At 55.3% G+C, this 22,271-nt stretch overlaps 1 protein-coding gene across 12 annotated transcripts in view; it reads right to left on the bottom strand.

Moving 5' to 3' along the window:
- IQSEC1 (IQ motif and Sec7 domain ArfGEF 1) overlaps positions 1-22,271 on the bottom strand; it is a 377,994-nt gene that overhangs the window by 5,805 nt on the left and 349,918 nt on the right. For 11 of the 12 annotated variants that reach the window (XM_041761602.1, XM_041761608.1, XM_041761610.1 and 8 more), the window contains 9 exons: positions 21,234-21,395; positions 18,860-18,982; positions 17,486-17,652; positions 12,337-12,476; positions 11,845-11,874; positions 10,178-10,303; positions 8,893-8,992; positions 6,321-6,482; positions 5,394-5,570 (listed from right to left, as the gene is read on the bottom strand). In XM_041761602.1, coding sequence (XP_041617536.1) covers positions 5,394-5,570; positions 6,321-6,482; positions 8,893-8,992; positions 10,178-10,303; positions 11,845-11,874; positions 12,337-12,476; positions 17,486-17,652; positions 18,860-18,982; positions 21,234-21,395 — 1,187 coding nt within the window. Of the gene's footprint in view, positions 1-5; positions 2,892-5,393; positions 5,571-6,320; positions 6,483-8,892; positions 8,993-10,177; positions 10,304-11,844; positions 11,875-12,336; positions 12,477-17,485; positions 17,653-18,859; positions 18,983-21,233; positions 21,396-22,271 lie in introns of those variants that run through there. The other variant, XM_041761609.1, reaches the window with a different exon arrangement.

Genomic DNA, 22,271 nt, shown 5'->3' with positions numbered 1-22,271 from the left:
TGCCCAGAACATGCAATACCAGAGGTTAGACACGGACACGAGGCCGGGCCGCCGCCTGCCTGGCCCTGAGCCGCTGCGCCGCCGCCGCGGTGCCACCGCGGACCCAGGTGAGGGTCGGAGGGCGGGCTCCGCAGGGAAGCCGGCGGCAGGGCAGTAACAAGTATTAAAAAAAAAAAAAAAAAAAAAAAAAAAGGGAGGGTGGGGGTTTAAAGAAAAAAAAAATCTCCTTCAACAAGCCCCGGCTTTATACCTCTTCTCCTAGACTAGCAGTCTGTTGGGGGGAGGGGGTGCCTCCAGGTGGGCTGAGGCGTTCGCACAGGTAGGGCTAGCCCAGCCACCTGCCAACGGGGGACGACGGGACAGGGGCAGTTTCTCTGATGGCTCAAAACAAACAAAATGTGGTCCTGCACAGCCCTGACTGTCCGTGGATTTCATATACGTATGTATATGCATATTCATACATATACATCTCCCCCCTCGCAGGCAGGGTGGGGTTGATGGTTAGGAGGAGACTCAACTTGGCGTCCTGTCTTTTCCTCCTGGGTAGCTCAAATGTGCTGGTGCCTCTGGAGACTGTTGTTTGGTTTGTGCAGTGCCCTGGTCAGGGTCAGAGGGCCCAGGGTCCTGCTTCCCTTCTGTGGGCACCACCCCCCCGGATGCTATAAGCATTCCCTCGGCTGTGTGTGCTCCCTACCAATGGCTTTTTAATATCCCCAGCACATGGCACACAGTAGGCACTCAATATACATTGACTATGTGAGAGGACAGCTGTGTCTTCTTCTAGGTTCTGGATGCCCAGGGTGAGTGCTGGCCTCCACAGTCCCTCAAGAAGCCATCTCCACGGATTTCTGCAGGACATCGCGGATGGCCGGAATGGTGGGTGCCCAAGCTTCGGGGGCCAGTCTCTGACCGGCTCTCAGGAAAGCAGATGGGAAGAGAGAACAGAGAAGGGGCCTCCCACTTGACGTCCTATAAGCTTCCATCCAGGCAGCCCTGGCCATGAGCCGAGCACGGTCGTTCTCTGTATCAAGCCCGTAGCAGTGCAGGACAGGTGTCCATGCCAAGGAAGAGACACATACTCTGCTTGGTGGGCTGACTGGCCCAGTTCCCACAGCAAGCAGGATTCACACCCAGGTCTGCCTGTTCACCTCTGGGGCTCGGAAGCTTGGCCGCACTGCCTTCTGAGCTGAACCCGGGCCGAGCCTAGCAGCCTGCTACCTGCCTCTCTGAGGCCTACACCCTAGCCCTGTGCTGGGTGGAGAGCATCGTCTGTGGGTCCTTCAGGCCTCATCTGGCATCTGAATGTACTGGACTGTGCCTGGGATAGAGCCTTGATCCTGGACATACCGCAGCAGATGTGCGGGAACATCCGGTCCCTTTGCTTTGCCTGTCAACCTCCGAACCTGAGTCCAGCTGGGAGCTTTGCTTGACTCTGGCACGTGTAAGAGGGCCTCAGTGCTCGCTCAGGACAGGGCCACATAGATTAGGGCAAGACTGTTTTCCACCAATTGCTGAGGTCCAGGGAGAATCAAACAGGACCCGGCCCTTATTCCCAGCTGGAAGAAAAATGAAGGTCACATATCTTTCAGCTGGTGTGAGAAGAGGGGCTGACCTTCTTCCTTCCTGCTTTTTGTCTCATGGAGCAGGAGGAGGCTCTTTGGCTGGAGAGGTGGCCCCACCTGGTGCTCCTTCGATTCTTTTTTTTTTTTTTTTTTTTTTTTTTTTGCTCCTTCGATTCTTTACCTCAGTTTCAATATCTGTAAAATGGGCATGCCCCTTCCTCCAAGTGGGCTGGACATGATCACCAGACACTCAGGAGATCATTGCACCATGCAGAAATGCTGATAGTCAGGTCTCTGCTGTCTCTGGGGTTTTAAAGTCAGTTTAGAGGACTCCCTTGACTGAAAGCCAGAGACAGAGGAAGGCCAGTCGCCCACCCCATCCTTCCAGCCCCCACCCCCTGCCAGTGCCCAGCAGTGTTGTCTGGCTGGCCTGCTTCTCCCAGTGGAGCAAAACTCCCCTCCTCTTGCTCCTCCCTCTGCCCCATGTGGGCACGACTTAGGACAGCTTTATCTTGGATGTCTTTGAGTGATGTTAAGTCTCTTAGAATTCATCTTTTCAACTTCTCAAATCAGCAGGAGATGTGGGGTATCCCTATAGGAGCGCTCTGCAGTCCAGTCCCAGAGCCCCTTCTCACAGGCACCTGCTGACTGCAGACCCATGTCTGGGTGTGCACACGCAGGCACACCCCACATACTAATGGAGGTGAAGCATGCCAGAATGGTGGCTCTTGCCCGTGCATCCAGGCTATCCCTCACCTGCGCTCTGTCTCCCGGTACACTCCCTCTGGGGATCTTGCACTAGCCACAGGTGAGCCCTCATCCAGTGCCTCTCCCAGAACCAGATCAGGCCCTGCCAGGCCAACCAGGGGTAGGATCAGGAACCATGTCTAGAAAGGGCTCCCAGCACGGCTCTTCACAGCCTTCCCCTGCTTCTCAGGGTCAGCACAGGAGGCAGCAAGGGCTCTCTTGACCCAGGGTCTCACTCTGTGGCCCTTAACAGTGCTGGGGGCCGAGTGGGTGCTGCTTTGGACACTGGCCAGTGGCAGGAGCTGCTAACTCTCCCCTGAGAGGGCTGCCTTGGTACAGGACATGGCAGGTCTCTAGCTAAGACCTGGAGCAATGACAGGGGCAGGCGGGTCCTATTGGCTTCTGGGAGACATCCTCTCTCCGGAGACTGGTGTAGAGTAGTTTGATCAGGAAGGGCAGGAGGAGGTAGGGCGCTTAGGGTTAGTGTCCACCATGACTTGACTGACCTGCGCCAGGGGATAAGGCCCAGTCACACCTGTGTCCCTGGTCCTTGGTCTCAGGTCAGCAGGGCGTTTGGTGCCACTGAAACGAACACAGTTCCCAGGCAAAGGAAGACCACATGGAGAGTGTTGGGAGAGGCCTCACAGCTTGGACCCCTCCCTCTACCTCTCAGAACAGCAGGGGATCCTGGGGGGGGGCAGGGGAGGGTTCCTGGAGGCCTCCTAGTGCGCCAAACTGTAGCTGTCTCTTGGGTCTCCAAGGTCAATGTCTGAGATGTGTGGTCTCCTGGAATGATGTGTGATCACAGATCCAGGGCAGCTGCTCTTGGAATGGTGACATGCCAACCACTGAGTGCTAGCTTTTCTGAGGGAAGAAGGTGCCCTGAGGCCTGGTCTCTTCTCCACAAGCTTATCTTGGTGAGGGCCACACTGGGTGGAGTGACGCTTCCTCTGGAAAGCTGTACCCTGACCCAGTCCAGAGCATAGAATTCCATCTCCAGCCGCTGAGCCCAGCATCTTCCAGGATGGATGCCAACCCTGGCCAGTCTCCCTCTGGAGATCACAGGTGGCCCATTCCTATTCTGGGGCCGTGGCAGCTTTCTCAAACACCCCTTGCCTTGGCCACCAAGCTTCCTGGGCAGAGGGGGCTTTCTTCCCTGGGGATTCTTTTCATTGTCTCCCAGGAAGACTCCATCCCTAGAGTTTTTTGAGCTCAGAATGCCCAAATGATGATGGCAACAGTAACAATAAATGGAAAGCAGCCAAACCTCAGAGCTCTGTCTCTCCTGTGGCCATGGGCCTGGGCATGTGGCTCTATCTGACTCCCAGGAGCTCGGCCATGAAGGCCATTGAGGCCATGTTGGGAGCCTCGGTTTTGACAGAGCCACTGTTATCTGAGCGGCTGCACAAGACCCCTCAGCCCTCTAGGTGCTACATCAAGGAACAGAGAGGCCAACGCTTGCCTCACTGCACAAACTCAAACAGAGGCCCCAGCACCCAGCCTGCAGAGGCCCAGAGCAGTCCAGTCACGTTTAGCTGGGTTTAACAAGCTATAGGGAAAACCAGTGGTTCTCAACCAGGGTCAGTTTTGCCAACAAGGGGTGATCTTTTTTTTGCTGTCCCCCTTGACCCCCCCGAGGACAATTGGAAATTTCTGGAGACATCACTGACCGGGGGAGGTATTCCTGGCATGTCATTGGTAGAGGCCAGGGATGCTGCTAAACAAACTGCAGGGGGCAGAAAAGCCCCCCATAGCACTCGATGTCAATAGTGCTGGGGTTGAGAAACTCTGGATTAACCCTCATGCGGGCAATGGATTTCTGATTTTTACTATGGAAAAAAAAAAATGACAAGACAAAAAAGCAAAGGAAAAAATCCAACTTAAAAAAAAAAAGAAGAAAAAGAGCGAAAAAAAATGAGAAAAAATTTCTGGGAAATGAATAAGCCAAAGGGAGGCAGCACTGCTGGAGGGCAGGTATGGGATGGAGTCCTGAGCAGGCTCTCGTAGTGGGGCCCAGAGGTGGCCACACGTGGTGATGTCTGGGGTGGGGTGGGGTGGGGCGGGTGAGCCCCTGGGAGGGGAGGGTGCTGGTCTCGGCCTGAGAGGGTCTTCTCCAACAAACCAGGGCCTCTCATCAGGCTCCTAAAGCTGGGATACCCAGGGCCTCAAGGCAGGTAGGGCCTACAGGGCTGGCATAGCTGTGTGCCTCTGTGTGCCAACATCCTGCAACCTCTGTTCCACTGTAGCCCAAGTCTGCTCCCTGGAGAAGCTGCCTGGTTGGATGTGATGTGGGGGGCAGGCGGACGTCACTCCACAGCTCCTCTGACAGCACTGCAGGCAAAGCAGGCCGGAGCAACACTCAGGGGCGGCTGGCCCCAGATCAGAGGACCTGGCTGGGCGAGGGCTGCCCGTAGAAGCTCCCTGATGCTCTAGGCGCACCCCCTGCCCTGGGAAATCTGGGAGGCTTGAAAGATGCTGCTTGCTTGGGGGTTAAGAGGCTGGCAGCAAATAAACACACACAGAAACAAAGAAACAGCAACAAAAATCACAGTTCTGCTGGGGGTTTCCCCTGACACCCCAGGGCAGCTGTGGCCACTGCCTCTGGGCTGGATGGGGAGGCCTGGGTTCCCCGGGAAGGGAGACCTCTATGAGGGAAGCAAGACCAGGGACAGCGGGACAGGGGGTTTCCAGACACAGTTTAGAGGGCTTCACTCTATTTCATTCATCAGCATAAAACACAGGGACGCGGCAGCACAGAGGACAAGGGACACATCCATCAGCGGGGCCTGGCTCGCTCTGTGTGAGAGCAGTTTCCAGAAAATAAATAAAAGAATAAACGTAACCCCTAGAAGAAGAAAGGGAGAGTGGGGGTAACCTCCTGGCTGCTCTGCCTTAATGAGTGGGTCCTGCTTCCTTAGGCCTCCAGGGGACACCCGCTCTGAGTGGTCAGATGTCACTACGGTTTGGGGATGGCCGCCGCCAGCCGCCACCACCGTGCCTTCCTGTCACACGACGTGTGCCCCGCTGCCCGGTCTGAGTCCTGCATGCGCTGGGCTAGAAAGGGAGGCCCGGCCCGGCTCTTACCCGCTTCTGAGAGGTCCCTCAAGGAGCTGCTGAGGGCGCTGCGCTTGAGGCCCTCACCGCCTGCATAGCTGTCGTCCAGGCAGGCCCGGCTCAGTGTCCCGTTGCCCGACTCCTTTTTGAGGCTGGAGCACTGGGACATGCTGGGCCGCACGACGCCCTTCTGCTTCTCAAGCTCAGCTGAAACAGATGGAGTGAAGGGCCAGTGAGCAGAGCACGGCCCAGGGTGGGCAAGGGACCAGGGCCCTGCGTGCAGGCTTGGCATCGCACCCAGCTGCCATCTGCCTGGCATGGGCTGCCTTAGGAAAGAGGGGGTATCAATGCTGTCTTTCACAAAAGGGAATCAGGAGGAAACCCTGGAAGGGAGGCTGGAGAGGCGCGGGCCTTGGGTCTGCAGGAAACACCATCGCTTTGTAGGCTCGAGGGCTGACAAGGGAGACTGGTCTGTGTCTGAGATGAGCAAGGGGTAACCTGGCCTTGCCCTGGATGGGGCCAGAGGTGGGCACAGCCACTGTCTCCAGGGAGTGAGGCCTGGAACCAGGAGAGGAAAGGATTATAACCAGCTTGGATGGAACCCAGGGGAAGAGCTCGGCTGTGACCTTCTCAGTCAGTTGGGCCCTGATATGGAACACAAATAATAACCACACCCAAGTGCAAAGGGCTCAGCTCCAGAACCTGGGAACTCTTTTATCTGGGACAGCTGGGAAACCAGGGCCCTCGCAGGGTATGCCATGTGGTCCCATAGCAGGATGGGCCTGGGCTGCTGGAAGCCCTGGCTCTCACAGGGAGGCCACCTCCTCTGGCCCAGGCAGGTGGGCTGTCCTGTCACAGGGTTGTGGGAAGGACAGGCAAGGCCAGGGCACCTCATCTCTCTGGACCCACAGAGGCTGGGGCTGCTGGCTCTTCTGGTACACAGGGCCTGCCACTTACACTCTATCCTGTGCTTCTCCATCTCCTGTACTTCTGCAATGGATTCCCGCAGGTCATCGGTGAACTTCTTTCGGTCTTGAGGATTGGGAGCATTAAAGTTTATTAACACTTTGATGTCGGCTCCGGGGACAGCAGATGTGAGCCGGATGCCATTGGGGTAGTCTGCAAAGGAGAAGGAGAAGAGAAGAATCCATGGGTCCCTATGTGATCTCTGCAATCTCTCTTCTGGTCAAGAAAATATTAAGAAGTCTGGGAACCAGGCTCTCAGCAGACGTGTCTAGCCAGGAAGGCAAAGCATCCACAGAGCAGACCACAGAGACTGCTGGGAAATCCTCATCTCCCAACTTGGGTCTGTGTTGTCCTGCCTATAAGTCGGAGACAGATGTGGCTGATCTGAGTGGAGGCCAAGGACCCCATTTTTCCTTGACCTGGAGGTCATGGAGCCTGGACCGTTCCATTCAAGGTCCTTGGTCACTGCCTGAAGGTTGGAGAGTAGCCAGGGGTGGAGTCCAGGAGGAGTCGGAAATGGTGTGCTGTGCTGGGTGGGGAGTTTTATCTGGTCATCTTGGACAATTCCGAAGGTATACCGAGCTCTGCTCTCTGCCAAATGGCCTCCAGACCCTCAGTTCCCTTGGACACGTCATGGGCGCACCATGCCCAATGCACTCTATGCTGAGGGCAGCATCATTCTGCACAGACCTGCCTGGTGCCACTTCTAAGCTTATAGGGTCTCTGTGGCTTTGGTCCCCTGGAGTACCTCTCTCCTCAGTGGGAATTAAGCATCAGCTACTGGGTGTTTGCAGGTTCTTGGCTCAGACACCAATCCCACTTTGGCTCAGACCTCAGTCAAGGCTGGGAACTCAAATACTTGGAAGCTTGAACATGTTCCTTAAATGCAGGAAGCAAACCACATGAGACCAAGCAACCGAGCGAGTGGGGAGAGGGGCGTACAGTCCGAGACCACCACATGGGAATGTGGGCCTGGCAATGCCAAACCTCAGTTTTTAAGAGAAGTTATAAATAATTAAAATTTTGATAGGAAGATTGAAGTATCAGCTTGATGAGTTAAAACAAATCTATAAATGGAATGAATATAACATAACTGAGCTGGGACTGGCCCACAGCTACCACTTTGAGATCCCTGGTATGAAGGCAGGTCCCACAGAAATGTCAGTGTCAGTTCTGGGGCTCTTGCCAGCCCCTTGTGTCCAGGACTGAGGGCTAAGCCCTGGGAATCTAAAAATGATGATGGCACAACTTGTGCCTGAGGATTCAGCCTGGTGGGGTCCACTGCTGTGAGCATCACTACCACAGCCTCTTCCAGAGGGGACCTGCTGGTCAGGATGATATGGGGTGCCACCACCCTCCCTAGGGCCACCTGGTGGAAACCTTCTGGCCTGAGGGGTAGCAGACAGAGCAGCAGGAGACGGGGAGATGATGGGGTTGGCATCCTGGGCTCCTTGTGGCAAGGAGCCCCAAGCCTTCAGGACGCATGGTTTGGGATGGCCCAGCCACAGGTCCCTGCTACTTGCTCAATCTGTTGATGGAAAGCTGATCAGATGGGACCTGTGGGAGAGGACAAGGGTTTCCCCACTGTGGGAGACACCATGACACTCCACTGGGGCAGGCCTCCCCCGGAGCAGTTCAGAACCGCAGGGCAGCAGGACCCAATCCCTATCCCCATCTCAGGAGCCTGGCTCAGCCTGCAACGCAGGGGCCTCCAACACGGATGTGACAGGGAGAGAGAGAGAGGAAAGGCGGAAAGGCTTGGGTTTTGGAGAAGAATCCGGTCAAAGGAAAAAGTCGGGGGATGTGTCAGCTCCCCACCCACGATATCCCCAGGCTCCCTGGCCCACTCATACCCAAAGGAACTTTCCAACAGCACCTCAGAAAAAATCTTGGCCGAGTGCTTCCTGTTTTAGGAGCTGTTCTAAGCACTTCATGTGCACGGACTCACCCAAGTCTACAAGGTGGGCACTGCCATCATCCCAACTTCATAGACAAAGAGAGTGCAGCCCAGAGACACTACATAGCCACGTCACACAGTTGTTAGGAGCCAGAGCAGCATCTGAGCCCAGGCTCTCCACTCAGGGCTGAGATCGTGTCCTCTGCAGCCCCAAAGGCATAACCTTCACCTGTTTGCTTGCTTAGGTGTGCATATCACCTACAACATTTTTTTTTTCACCTACAACATTTACTCAACACTTTCCTGGCAACATTTTATTGACATAAATTCACGCTGCCCTAAATTAAGAAATCTTACCACCTGTAAGAGGGAGCAGAAAAAGTAAATGTGATAACCATCATGTACAATGTTATTAAATTCTCCCCAGTTATTGCTGCTCTCAGCTGATAGGCTGGGAATAAGAGCATGTGAGGGAGAGCCACCCCGGGATGATGTCCTAGGGGAACCAGGCAGAAGGGGAGGTCACTGGGGAGTGCAGCGCTTCCTGACTACAAGGTGAGAGCTGCCACACTGGCTCCTGTCACCTGGCACACGGCTATGTGTGGAGGAGTGCTCCAGTGCACATGCTCATGGCCAGGCCGTGGCAGGCCCCCAGCACAGACTTACACTGGTTCTCAAAGAGCAGGACCTGCATGCCGTACAGGGAGAAGGACTGTCGGAAGCTGTATGTCACGGAGTTCTTCTTTTTCTGGAAGATCTTGGTAACCTGGGGGTAGCCAGAGACAGAGGCTGAGTCACATCGTCTGCACTGCCCAGGGGCAGCTCTGGGAGCTCTGGATTCTAAATGGGCCCAGTGTCAGAACACTTTCAGCAATCCAGAGGCTGGGGATGCAGGTCAGGAGGCCTCTGGGGCAGCTGGAAAGGGCTGCATGCCCATGCATATCCTGACATGGATGCTGACTTCTGTTTCTACAAGTCCTAGGTGTTATCCTGGCTGGCAGTGAAGCCTCAAACTAGCAAAGACGTGACAAGCACAGGACCCACCCAAGCCCTGGAACTGCCAGAAAGATTAGTTCTGGAGGAGGAAACAGAGGCTCAGAAGTTTGAAGTAACTTGCTTGAGGTCAGGGACTCTTAACAAAGAAAACCACAGGTCCAGATTCCAACTTCAGTAATCAGAGAGGAGCAGCTAGTCCTCAAGCAGGTAGGGATGAGGGACAAAGACCTCTAGCAAGACACGTGTGCCGTGGGTGACAGACACCCAGAGAATAGGTTCTCCCTGCTGTCTGCAGGGGCACCGTTAGCGCAAGTGGCTAGGCATCCATGCCACCTTTTTCTGGGCAAGATTTCCTCAGTTTCCCTTTGGGGAACTGCCTGTCTGCCATCTTCAGAAATTTTGTGAAGTGAGTGGTGACCCAGGTTTAGCCAATGAGACAGCACCGCACCTGCCTGGACCCCCTGAGTGGCTTAGGCACAGCCCTGGGAAGCAGTGAGACCTGTGCTCAGACTCCTATGAAGAGAATACCACTGGAGGCCGGGGATGCAAGGGAGGGGGGCAGGAGTCAGCCTGCAGCTGCCAAGGCTGACATTCCCTTCTTGGACAGAGGCTGCCAAGAGAAGGGGGCCCACACAGCCTAGAGACAGCCTCACAAGGAGTCCTGCTGACTCAGTTTAAGCCTCTAGAAAGAGTCGGGGCTGAAGGCCCCGATCCCCTTCTGGACTTTTACATAAGCCATTGAAGCCCTATTTCCATTGGTAGCACTGTGAGTTTGACTCTCCCTCCTCTAACCCAAAGACCACAGGGCTCACTCCACCCCCATTGCCTGCACCCCACCCACGCATGTGCCTCTCCCCGAGTGCAGGCAGACATGACCTCACGGGGAGCAGAGCTGCAGGTCAAGGCTGCCCTGAGCCACGCTCCCAGCCATGGCACGCTGTGGGAAACCACATACCACCAGCAGGTCGTTAAAGAGGAAGATTTCTCGCTGGTGCAGTCCGAGTTTCTGGGGCTTATTTGGGTCTGGAACCTCGAAGAGCCGGCAGTAGCAGACCAGTCTCCGGTGGGGCAGAGAGAGCACCTGTGTGGGGTGGGAAGCACTGCCGTCAGCCCCCTGCCCCTCTGCTAGAGCCCGGGTCGCATGCAAGTCCATCCTACAGACTCAACCCCCAGCCTGTGGGCCTGGCATTTGAAAACACCCTCTCCTGCCAACTGTGCACAGCAGAGCAGACATGTTTGGACTCAGCAATCTTCCCCCACTCTTGTTCAGGAGCTCTCCTGACAGGCCGTGGAACATGCCCCTGCTTCTTATGATGCTTCCTTTCCTTTCCTGCAGACAGGTCCAGACTTCTTAAAGTATCACACTCATATGGGAGCTCCTCCACCCTCACTGAGAAATTCATGATCTCTGGGTCCCCACCAAGTGTCCATCACAGACGTTAGCCTGGTAGTCTCTGCAAAGGTTTCTCCAAGAGTGTGTCTAGTCTAGACGAGGAAATTGAGGCACAGAGTGGTTGAGCAGCTTGTCTCAGCCACACAAGTGGGAAGGTGCAGAGCTGGGAGCGGATTCCGGGCTGTTCCTAGAGAATCTCGACGGTTCTGATGTCTGAAAAACCCTGTCTGAGGCCCCGAACCCATGGGAGGCATGGGTTCATGTGAGCCCCAACCCTGCCGAAGCCCAAGCCACTCTCAAGGCCAGGTGCAACCTGTATGGTGTCGAAGGGCTTGTGGTGACAAGCCGTTAGGGAGGCCCAGCTGTGGCTGTGAGAGCACCCAGGATCACACAAGAGACAGCAAGTTAGTAAAGGGCCAGGATGTGCCGGGTCGTGTGATGGCAGGGAGGGTTTACTCTGCAACAGGTGTCCTGGTGGAGGGATGCCCTGGCTTAGCACATCAGGAAGACAAGAGGGGAGGGAGCACTGGGCCCAGGCTAGTATGCTCAGGGAAAGGCACTGTTCAGAGCAAAAGCGTGAAGGGGAGAGGACGGTGGGAGGTGGGGTCAGAGAGGTGGGTGAGGATGTCACAGTGGTATCCAGCGGTCTCTCCTTAGGGAAAGATGGGAAGAAGGGGGAGCAGACAGGTTTGTGACGCTGACTCTCACAGCACACGGCTGCCTGGTGAGAGGTAAAGACAGACACATGAACATGCCAGGTGACTGCCAGGCTAGCCCTGGGTCCAGGCACTCCTGGGGTGAGCAGGAAAACTTGCTCGAGGCAATGGCCTTGAGCAGTGAAGTGTTGGGGGACGGGGGTGGGCAGAGCGTGGGCGACGTGGGAGGGATGGTCTGCTTCAGGCACGGGGCCTCGGGATCTGAGGACAAGCATTAGCCTCAGCGTTCAGCTGGGTCCAGATGAGAGAGAAGAAGACTGCTCTGGCCTGACAGCACAACCCTCCCCATGTGGCCGCTGTCTCTGGGCCTGCAGAGATCTGAGGCTGGGATAATTATGAAAATCAAATTTCCCATCGCTCCAGAAATTAATTCAAACAGGACGGTGGATCTGGGAGCTAGGGGATGCAGAGATGTGAACAAAGGACCCCCCTCCCCGCCCCCGTCCCTCACCCTGCTCCGGGGGTGGGGTGGGGTGGGTATCAGCCAGAATGTAAAAGCAGAAGGATACTCACACAGCCAAGCCCATGGTGCAGGGATCCAATCTATGTAGGAAACATTAAACAAAAAAAGATATTAATCCAAAAACTGTGCCTGGGCCTGGAGAGAGCTAATGGGATGATATCCAAGTAGGTGAGCACTTGCCCTGGGGCATGTTCCATATCCTCTGTCCAGACACACCACACACGTAGCTGGGGAGACCTTCTGGCGGCCAGAGCCCTCAGGGCACAATGAAGGTGGTCCACCAGGGAAACCCTGCATGACTCTGGCCATTGGTTTCTTAAGAGCCTCAGGCTCTCTTAAAATACGACCCAGAGCCAATAGTTGTTATCCCAAGTAGCTGGAGCCACCTGAAACCTAAAGTAACCCCCCCACCCCTAAGGAACCGAGTTCCAAATGGCATCAGGGCCACTGCCCGGAGCTGAAGCCACTGAAGTAGGCCTGGTGTTACATGGAGCAGGGGCGGGTGGGAGTGAGGGAGCCAAGGATGCGGGGGCACCACATACCGGCTTCTTCCCCACAATGAGCTTCTCCACCTTCTGCACCTGGGACACGTGGTCCTCATTGGTCTTCAGCTCCCGCTTGCGAATGCGCTCGTAGATGCCAATCAGCATCTCCCGGGGGATGTCCTCGCCATCGTCCACACCTGGGCAGGGGACAACAGCTAGGTGTCAGGGTGGCCCAGGATCTGGGTGGCTGTGGCACCACTCAGCTTTGGGCCCCAGGCTCGCCCCCCATTTGCCAGTTTCTAAACCCAGTCAGAGTATTGATGTCTTTCCCCAGTCCTCGGTGGAACCAAAGACTTCTGGACCCACAGCCATGGAAAGTCTTCAGTCAATTACATTTGTCTCAGAATCCTTCCAAGGGGACCAGGCTAGCACAGCCACCCAGACTAGCACGCAGGGAGCTGTACCTCCTTCTGGCCATGCTCCGAGGGCTTTATAAACATCAGCTTGCTAAAAGACCTTGGGCTGAGTTCTTGCTTCGCCCCTTACTAGCTCTGTGACCAAGTCTCCTAGCTGGAGGTCCTCTCTGAAGCAGGCCACCAAGAGCAGAGGTGACTTCCCAGAGATCTTGTGAGGAAGCCAGAGCAGCCCTGGTGTTTCCCAGAAAGTGAGAATTCAATGCACCTGAGCAGTGCTGCCAGCTGTTGGCCCACATCATGTGTGTGGAAGCCAGGGGCCCAGAAGCCCAGCCTTGAACTCAGGCTGCTCTGACAGCAGGCACGTATCCTTTCTGCTATGTCTCGAAAAAACTTCTTTTTTTTTTTTTTTAAATTTTTATTTATTTATGATGATAGTCACAGAGAGATAGAGAGAGAGGCAGAGACACAGGCAGAGGGAGAAGCAGGCTCCATGCACCGGGAGCCCGACGTGGGATTCGATCCCGGGTCTCCAGGATCGCGCCCTGGGCGAAAGGCAGGCACCAAACCGCTGCGCCACCCAGGGATCCCTTGAAAAAACTTCTGAGGAAAACCCAGTCCTACTCATGAGAGAAATGCAAACCCACCCCAGCCCTCAGACTGCAGGCAGGGAAAAATCCTGGGGTTTGGGAACTGGCAAGGCTGTGGGAAGGGGATTTGTCCTCACACACTGCTGGTGGGACACGGGCATGGTTCAGCCCTTGCACTGGGCCACTTGCCACTGCCTGGCACAATTATAAACTCAAATCCCCTCTGGGCCACGGACTGCATTCGTTTGGGGGAATTTGTCCCACGGGACATGGTATGCAAATGAGGTGACTCATTGCAGCATGGTTTTCAAATAGCGGAAGGCTGGAACTCACCCATTTACCCGTCAGTAGGGGACTGGTTAACCCATTGCCCCATAGGAGTGCAATGGAATACTACACACCTGCCCAGAAAATGAGCAAGGCCATAGGGAACCAACACGAGAACTTTCTCTTGGATTTTTTTTTAATAAAGATTTTATTTTTTCATGAGAGACACACAGAGAGAGAGGCAGAGACACAGGCAGAGGGAGAAGCAGGCTCCGTGCAGGGAGCCTGACATGGGACTCGATCCTGGGTCTCCAGGATCACACCCTGGGCTGCAGGCAGCGCTAAGCTGCTGCGCCACTGGGGCTGCCCTCTCTTAGATTTGTTAAATGAGAAAAGCGAGGTGCAAAACAGGGAGTAAAAGCAGTCATGCACGTTTGTACTTGTGTGAGCAGAGGAGCTCTGGGAGGTGCCAGGGACTAAACAGCCTGGGCACACGGGGACGGACGGGAGGCCTCTGCTACAGACCTTGACTACTTTTTTTTTTAAACAGAGTATTTTCTACAACTGTTGCTTAGAGCAGTTAAGTTCACAGCAAAATTGAGGGAAAAGTACAGAGATTTCCCCATGACACCTGCCCCTCCACCCCCACTAACCTCCTGCACCAAGATTTGTTATAATCAGTGAAACTATACTGACATGCCATTCACTCAAAGTCCATAGCTGACACTGGATTCACTCTTGGTGTTGTACATTCGATAATAAATGATTAATGGCACATGTCCACCATGGTGGAGTCAGATGGAGTCACTGCCTGAAAACCCCTCTGGGCTCTACCTAACTCATCCCTCTACCAACCCTACCACCCCCGCAACCACTGATCTTTGGTATCTCCATAGTTTTGCCTTTTCTGGAATGTCGTATAGTTGGAATCATACAGCATGTGGTCTCTTCAATCTGGCTTCTTTTACTGAGTAATATGCATTTAAGTTTCCTTCAGTCTTCTCACAGTTTGGTAGCTCATTTCTTTTTAACACTGAATAATATTCTGTTGTCTGGATGAGACAGTTTATGTATCCATTCATCTACCGAAGAACACCTTGGTTGCTTCCAAGTTTTGGCAACTATGAAAAAAGCTGCTATAAATATCCATGTGCAGGTTTTTGTGCGGACATACGTTTTCAACTCCTTTGGGTAAATACCACGGAATCTGATTGCTTGGGTGTATTACTTTTTTTTTTTTTAAACTATGTGAGGATAATACCCATTCAAAATTCAATCTAAAGAATTTAAAAACAGGGGATCCCTGAGCGGCTCAGCAATTTAGCGCCTGCCTTTGGCCCAGGGCGTGGTCCTGGAGTCCCAGGATCGAGTCCCACATCAGGCTTCCTGCATGGAGCCTGCTTCTCTCTCTGCCTCTCTCTTTCTGTGTCACTCATGAATGAATAAATAAAATCTTAAAAAAAATAAAGAATTTAAAAACAGATTGTCAATAAAATAAAAGCATTGGTCATCTGACTTTCGTGCTGGTGAACAATTCCCCTCCCACCCGCCTTCCAACCCCCAGAGATACTCCTGGTGCTGGACCTACCAGGAGAACCAGAGTGAACAATTCCAGAGAAAATGTGTCCAGTGGTGTTGGGGGGAAGGTTTCCTCTACAAAGAACAAGCTGGATGTCTTCCCAGGGCAGAGCACCAGGTGGGCTTTGGGAGACCAGAGTCCTGCCCCCTCTGACATGCACTTGCTGTGTGATCTTGGGCGAATCCCCTCCCTCTCTGCCTTGGTTACCTTTCTGAACACAAGGAAGATGGAACAGAACGCTCCCTGGTTCCTGGTTGGAAAAGATGGGATTTGGTGGGAATGGCCCAGGCTTGGGAGATGGAACCAGCAGCTCGCTCCCCTGAGAAGTGGGATGAGAACGCCCTGCAGACCGCGGGGATATGAGGGTAGCTGACTGGCAGGACCTGACCCAGCAACCCCATCCTTCCCGGAGCCTTCTTCCCTCTGGGCTAATCACTCTGGTTCCTCCTGTTGCCCCCCATACAGGAAGGGTCCCAATTATGGGAGTGAGGTTTACAGGCAGAAAAAAAATCACAGTCAAGTCACAGAGACCTTTAAACTCCCCTGGGGTCGTCAACAGCATGTACTACATAGCCTGCTTTCTGTACACTAGGCCCACACAGGACTCTGGGAAAACCAGAGTCAGGCTCAGCCCTGCAAGGAAAGAAGTCTATAGGGCTGACAGAGGACTGCACATCCTTGCCCCACCAAAGCATCTGCTGGTTGTGCTCTCGTGCTCTGGTGCTGACTTCCATTAAGGAAGTTCCCAGACTCCTTAGCTTCTTAGAAACTCTAGCTAAGACCTAAATTCCTTGTAGTCCACAGCGCCCCTCAGATCTAGCAGAGGGCCACACACCATGAGTGCTCAGTGCAGGGAATGGCCATCGTCTGAGTGGTCTGAACCAAGCCCTGGCCCCTCGGCTTCCCTGATGGCTCAGGTCCTGGAGCCCAGCTGGGAAACGGGGGCAGCCCAGCCACCTCTGGGTGGGCATCCCATTAGCCAGCTTGGTGCAGGGGTGCCCACCGCCAGAGGGCGTGCTAAGACAGTTCAAGCCCGGGCAGGGGTTGGCGGGGGGGGGGGGGGGGGGGGGGGGGGGGGGGGTGCTCATCCTGTCCCAGGAGACGGGATGACGGAACAGGGGCTTTTACGGGGGGTAAAAAGGACAAGAAGAGTACATTTAAATGGCTCAGCAAGTTCATAAAGTTGGACCTGATTCAAACCAGCTTTTTTCTTTTTTTAAAAATATGACATCCTTGGGGCGCCTCAGTGGCTCAGTGGGTTCAGCATTGGACTCTTGATTTTGGCTCAGGTCATGATCTCAGGGTTGTTGAGATGGGGCCCCACTTCGGGTTCCGTGCTGGGCGCAGAACCTGGCTGAGGTTCTCTCTCTCTCTCTTCCTCTGCCCCTCCCCACCTTCTTCCTCACGTATGTGTGTACATGTATATTTACATATATTTATATATGTATACCTGTACCCCACACCCTTTCGAAGGGGACCTCAGCCTGCTGTAGCTCTGATCTTCCCCCAAAGAGAGGGACACAGTCCTCCTCTTCCTCCCAGGGACTTCAGGTACACGAGGACATGCTATCAGCTAAGACAGTGCCACCTGGGAGACAGCTGTCCCCTTTTCAACTCCTTTTCTCCATAATGACCCCAGGAAGCCTCCCTTCTCACTGTTCACCTTAGCACCCGTCAAACACGGGCCACGTGCCTCAGCCTTGGGGCCCAGCCAGAACTAGCTCTGGTGCTTTCATCCGCTGAGTTCTAGAGTGACTGCCTAAGTGTGGCAAATGATACGGGCTTCCTGTTTATAGTGTGATATAAAGTTTCTCTAAAACACATACATACGAAGGCAAGTCAGCTTCGCGAGGAGTATCGAGGGTAGGGAGGGGCAACCCAGTGACAGGGAGGGTGTGTGCCAGCCCCTCGGCCTGGCTCTGCCTGCCAGGGACGCCCAGTGCCTGGGCTCCAGACTGTGCTCCCTCACCTCCCCCGATCCAGCCTCTATGGACCGTACCAGGCCCTCCCGTGCTGGCCTAAGCTTTCTCAGGCCTGGCCCCCTGCCCCCCACCTCCATCTATCGAACCCCCACATAGCCTTACAGAACATGCTGAAAAGGTCACCTCTGCCACGTGTGAGGTTCCTGGCACCATGAGACCCAGGTGTGTGTGTCACTGCCTGTGAGAGCGGTCAGCACCCTTTAGGGTAATTGATGCGGTGTCCCTGGAACCAAGGCTCACCCCGGGCCCCTGTGGCAAGGACTGGGTGCGCCAGAGCCTGGCCCCTTGGCTCTGCCCCGTGGCTGGCTGGGTGCGTGCTGAGAGAGCGTCCGAAGGATGGGTGTACGCCAGAGCCCAGGGCCCGGGCCAGCTCACCTCGCAGGTTCTTGACGAAGTCCTCCAGCTTCATCTTCCGCTCTGGTTTGACATTGGGGCTGTACATGTCTGTGTTGAGCAGGATGATGGCAAACGCCAGGATGAAAATGGTGTCTGGGTTCCGGAACTGTCGAACCACCCCGGGGTTGCAGATGCAGTAGCGCTGGCTGTAGGCCGGGAGAGGGAGCAGGGTCAGGACCATGTTGGTTGGGCAGGAGCCTCAGTTTGCACATCTGGTAAATGGGGGTGACACCTGCTCCTCCTTACACTGGTTATACCTCAACAACCTGTACTCTGGCTGGCGATGGCTGCTGAGGGAGATGACCATGTTTCTCCATCTCCCTGGGAACTGGATGCAGCCCAGGAGGTGGCTAAATTCTGGCCATTGGGATATGGGCAGGTAGGATGTGGGCAGCTTTAAGGCTATACTCTCCTCACCTGCGTGGAACAGGGATGTGATGGTAAGTGTTGGACCCGCTACCAGGGACCCTGAGATGAAAGGAGCCTGGCTCAGGGAGCGGGGTGGATGAGGGGCACAGACCAGAGAAGAGAAACTGTGCAGGCCCATGACTAAGGCAGTAGCGTCGGAGCTCAGAAAACATGGGCTTCAATCCTGTCTTCTCCATTAGTGGCGCCACCTCCAGGAAGCCCTCCTGCAACTGCCTGAGCAACCCCCTCCTAGGGCCCCAGAGTCATCCTCCTGTTGTGTTCTCCTTCCCCACCTTTGTCCTACCACTGGCGCTGGGCCCCGAAGGCTGGGTCAGTGGCTGACTCGTGTCTCCCCCACCTAGCATGGGCACAGAGGATCCTACCCAGACACTGTGCACACACTCCTAGCATGAATGAGTGTGGGGTGGCAGTCGGCCTTGACTGTGGGCTCTGTGCTGTACCAGGTGCTGGGCTAAGTGTACCCAGACATTCAAAGTGGTTCAGTCCTTCCACTCTGTCTAAGGTAGGGGCTTCTGTTTTTCCCCACTCTATAGGCAAGGACATGAGGCACAGAGAGGTTAAGTAACCAGGGAAAAGTCACACAGCTAGGAAGTGGTGGAGTGGGTGTTAGAGCCAGGCCATCTGGCTGTGTAGCTTGTGGTGAGTCACTATGTGAGACGGGCAGACAATGACGACACAGACTCATGAATGAGTGATGCTCATGAGGACCTGCAGGAACACAGACTGTCCAAAAGTGTGGTTCTAGAGATAACCAGCACAGCACCTGGCACACTGAAGGGGCCTCATTCCCCAGGCACGTTCAGGGCCACCTGACCCTGCTTAGGGGACAGGGGTAAAGGGGGTGTTTGGGCCCCAAGCCATGGGCCTCAGAGCCAGGAACCATCCTCTTCCCGACACCCACCCATGCCCTGCCCTGCCCCCAACCTGAAAGCCTCGATGAGCCGCTCCACCTTCTGAGCCTCCCCTTGGACCCGGATGTGTGCCTGGAACTTCCTGAGAGCTTCATCTAATTCCATGGCGGAGAAATCCATCTCATCCACCACGCAGCTGAAACGAGACACCAAGGCTGCATCAGGGTCTGCTGCCTGCACAGCCTCTGCCGCCCTTCCTGTCGAGGGCAGAGCATACAGGGAGTCAGTGCAGGGCAGGCCGTGAGCTGCCCAGAGCCAGGGGATCCAGAAAGGCCCTCCGCCTGGCTTCCTCCAACCAGTCAACACTCCAGATTACAGCCCAAAGACCCCTGTGCTTCTGGGGAGTCCACAGATCCCCTGAAACTATAGGAAAACATTGGTGCTTGTATCTCTGTGTGTAATTATCTACAGAGGGGCCAGAGTATATGGCTGCTCCTGAGAAAGGCCCTCGGAGCAGAAATAGATGGCGCTCAGTGTGCACGTTACACAGAGCACACAACAGGACGTTACTGCTGAGTCTTCTCAGGCTTCTCAGACATCCCTCATTTGTGAGGGATGCCAGGAGCACACTCCCATCTTCTCCAGGAGAATGTGGAGGCTGGCCGCTAACTTGCCAGCCAGTGACTGTGCACTGAGCCCATTTTCCCACATCAAGGGTCTGGGGAGAGGTGCCTGGGTTTTGCCGGGTGTCCTTCCAGGGGCACCTTGGAGGACCTGTGCCAGCCTCATCTGCTAATCCGCCAAGGGAAGCGGAGCTCGCAGGAGTGGCTGGTAACCGGGTTTTGTTTGGTGCCACTTGTCCTAGCACTACCCTCCAGCATAACATGCTGGGTCCTCTCTGATCCTGACCCTTGAACAAAGAAGGTGGGGTCTGCACCAGGGACCACTCAGAGGGCCATGGTGTCCAGTGTATCTATTTGTAACAAAGCCATGGCCACCCCTGGTGGGGGTTGCAGAGGCCTCAGCCATGGGGGGCCTAATCCTGTCAGGGCCCTCCTTCTGCTGGGTGTGATGGGCTTCGGCATAAACAGGCTGTAGTGTGCCCTTGGCCTTCTCTGAGTGCTCATGGCCCTGGGGGCACCATCCTTCGAGGCTGCTGCAGAGCAGGTGGGGGAGGGCCGGGGCCACACAGGGTATTTGCTGACTAGCATCTGAGTTGGATGCCTGGTGTAGAGGGTCGGGGCTGGGGGTTGGGGGTGGGGTTAGGACTGCTACTTCCTGAGGCTGCTATTTTCTGATAGGGGAGAACAATGCACGGATTTCCTATAGCAGTTAGTTTGGGGGGTAGGGTGGGGAATCTGGGGTGGGGGGTGGGGGGGGAGTGCAGGAATGGCTGCAGGGGCTGGCCCAAGATGGTCTTAGGCCCAATTCATAAAAGACCTCATCTACTTTCCCCTGAACTGTTTCCTGAGGCTGGTTTCTAAGGCAGAGAGGGGCACTAACCATGCTAACAATGCAGCAGGCTTTTCCCAATTGAGGGCTGGAACAGAAATGGCAAGCAGGGAGAAAGTAGTCCGGGTGGGTGTGCCTGGCCAAGGAAAGGCACAGATGCCATCCTGCTGGGTGCTAGCTACAGCCAGCTGCTGCCAAAGGCCTCGGCTCCCTGTGTCCTGTGTGTCTGCGCCTGTGCCTGTGTGTGCAGGTGGGTGTGTGACTGAATGGTACATACGTGTGTATATGAGCCTCCATGTGTGGGGGTGGGGAGCACCCAGGCCAGCCCATTCCTCACCTGTAAAAGAGGCCCAGGCAGCTGCCTGCCTCCTCCCAGGGAAGCAGATGTGGTGAGCACACACGTGGCTAGGCTCTTCCTTATGGCAGAGACGCCTGGCCCCAGGAGGCCCTCTGCCCACTCCCCTTGGCTGTTTTCATTCATCCCATGAGGCAGGGCTGGACGGATGCAAGGCACTGCTCTTGTTACTAGTGGTTTGTTCTTTACCCCTCTCTGATTTCTGCTCCCAGCATAAGTCTCAGTGTGTAGCTGCCTGGTCAGAAAAATCCTCAACAACGGGCCTGGAGATGCTTCCCCCAAGTCTTGACCCACCTTATTCAGTCCTGTCCTGCAGCTTTGGCTCATCTGTGAAAGGGACTTAGTAAGATGTGACACTCACTCCATGTATTTGAGGACAATGCAGGGCCCATACACAGCGACTGCTTTATAAACCCAAAGATCCAAGCATGGGGTCCTTTCTACTTAGGGCAGTCTCAAGAAGGGATGGAGAGATTTGGGGTACAGGCAGGGCTTCTCCAAACTGTCAACAGTTCCCAGGGAGCTGGAAATCTGGTTTTCTGCAGACAGTGAGGACTTGGTCTATGTTCCAGCAGGCGGGGTGAGCCTGACACTGCTTGTGTGCAGGTCCACGTCCCCAGACCCCAGCCCCAGAACTCACTCAAGCACATCTCGGTTGAATTGTTTCTGCCGGTTGCCCAGGAACTCGCCGATCATCTGCCTGCTGAGGCCCTTGCGCTGCAGCAAGAAGTGGGCCACCCCCACTGGAGTGTCAGGCACAAAGCCGCGCTCGATGAGGTACTGGACGCCCTTCTCAGGCTTCCTAGGGGTGGGACGAGAGACAGGCTCAGCCCTGGCTGCTCCACCCCCTCCCGGCTTGCCCTCCTCCCTGGGTACTCAGGGTACCCCACTCTGTTCTGCTGGAGCCCGTATTACAGGGAACCCAGAACTGCCCAGATCCAGCTCCAGGCATAGTGCCTAGGACTGGGCCATCCACAGGAGCGTGGCCACGGGTGCTGGAGCAGGACCTGCTCCCCCTACTGCTCTGCAGTGCCCCCAAAAGCCCCTCTCTGTAGAAGTCACTGCCAGGCAGATGGGAACATCTTACCCTGCACGTCCTGGCCTGTCCCCTGCCCCCCAACAGTAAATGGTGTCTCTAACACAAGCTGAGTGCTGACTCTGAGCACACTGTCTAAGCACCCTATATGCATATCTTCTCACACTCCTCCTGGGGTCAGCACTCCTGTTACCTGGGCCGTTGAGAAGCCTGACAGCCACGTAACCTTGCCAGCAGCCTCAAGTACTTTTGTTATATTTCCTGACAGTCAGGTGCCTGGTATGCTGCATGCAGTAAGCACCATGGAAGGTTCTTACGACTAGCTCCAATTTCTAGGAGAGGAAGTGAAAGTGCTCCATTGATCCTTCCTGGGCAAACAGGGTTTCTAGGAAGGGCTGGGCTGGCCCCGCAGGGCTAAGTAAGTCCACCTGCACTGGGAGCCATGGGGCTCCAGGGGAGAGGGGGCTGTGGTGGAGGGAGGCAGCAGGGGGCCCAGGCTGGCCTCTTCCTCCCTCTGGGCCTCAGTCCTCCTGCTGATCCATGTGGTACAACACAGGCTTGGCTGACCTCACAGTGTGGTGTGAGGGGGCCGTATGTGTGACCCTTGGAACGTGGGTGTCCGACGACCCCAGAGCCTCACCT

The sequence above is a fragment of the Vulpes lagopus genome, chromosome 7 (genome assembly GCF_018345385.1).
Source record: "Vulpes lagopus strain Blue_001 chromosome 7, ASM1834538v1, whole genome shotgun sequence".
NCBI lineage: Eukaryota > Metazoa > Chordata > Mammalia > Carnivora > Canidae > Vulpes > Vulpes lagopus.
Note: the sequence above shows the minus strand (reverse complement) of the source record. Positions and strands in the feature narration are given on the sequence as shown.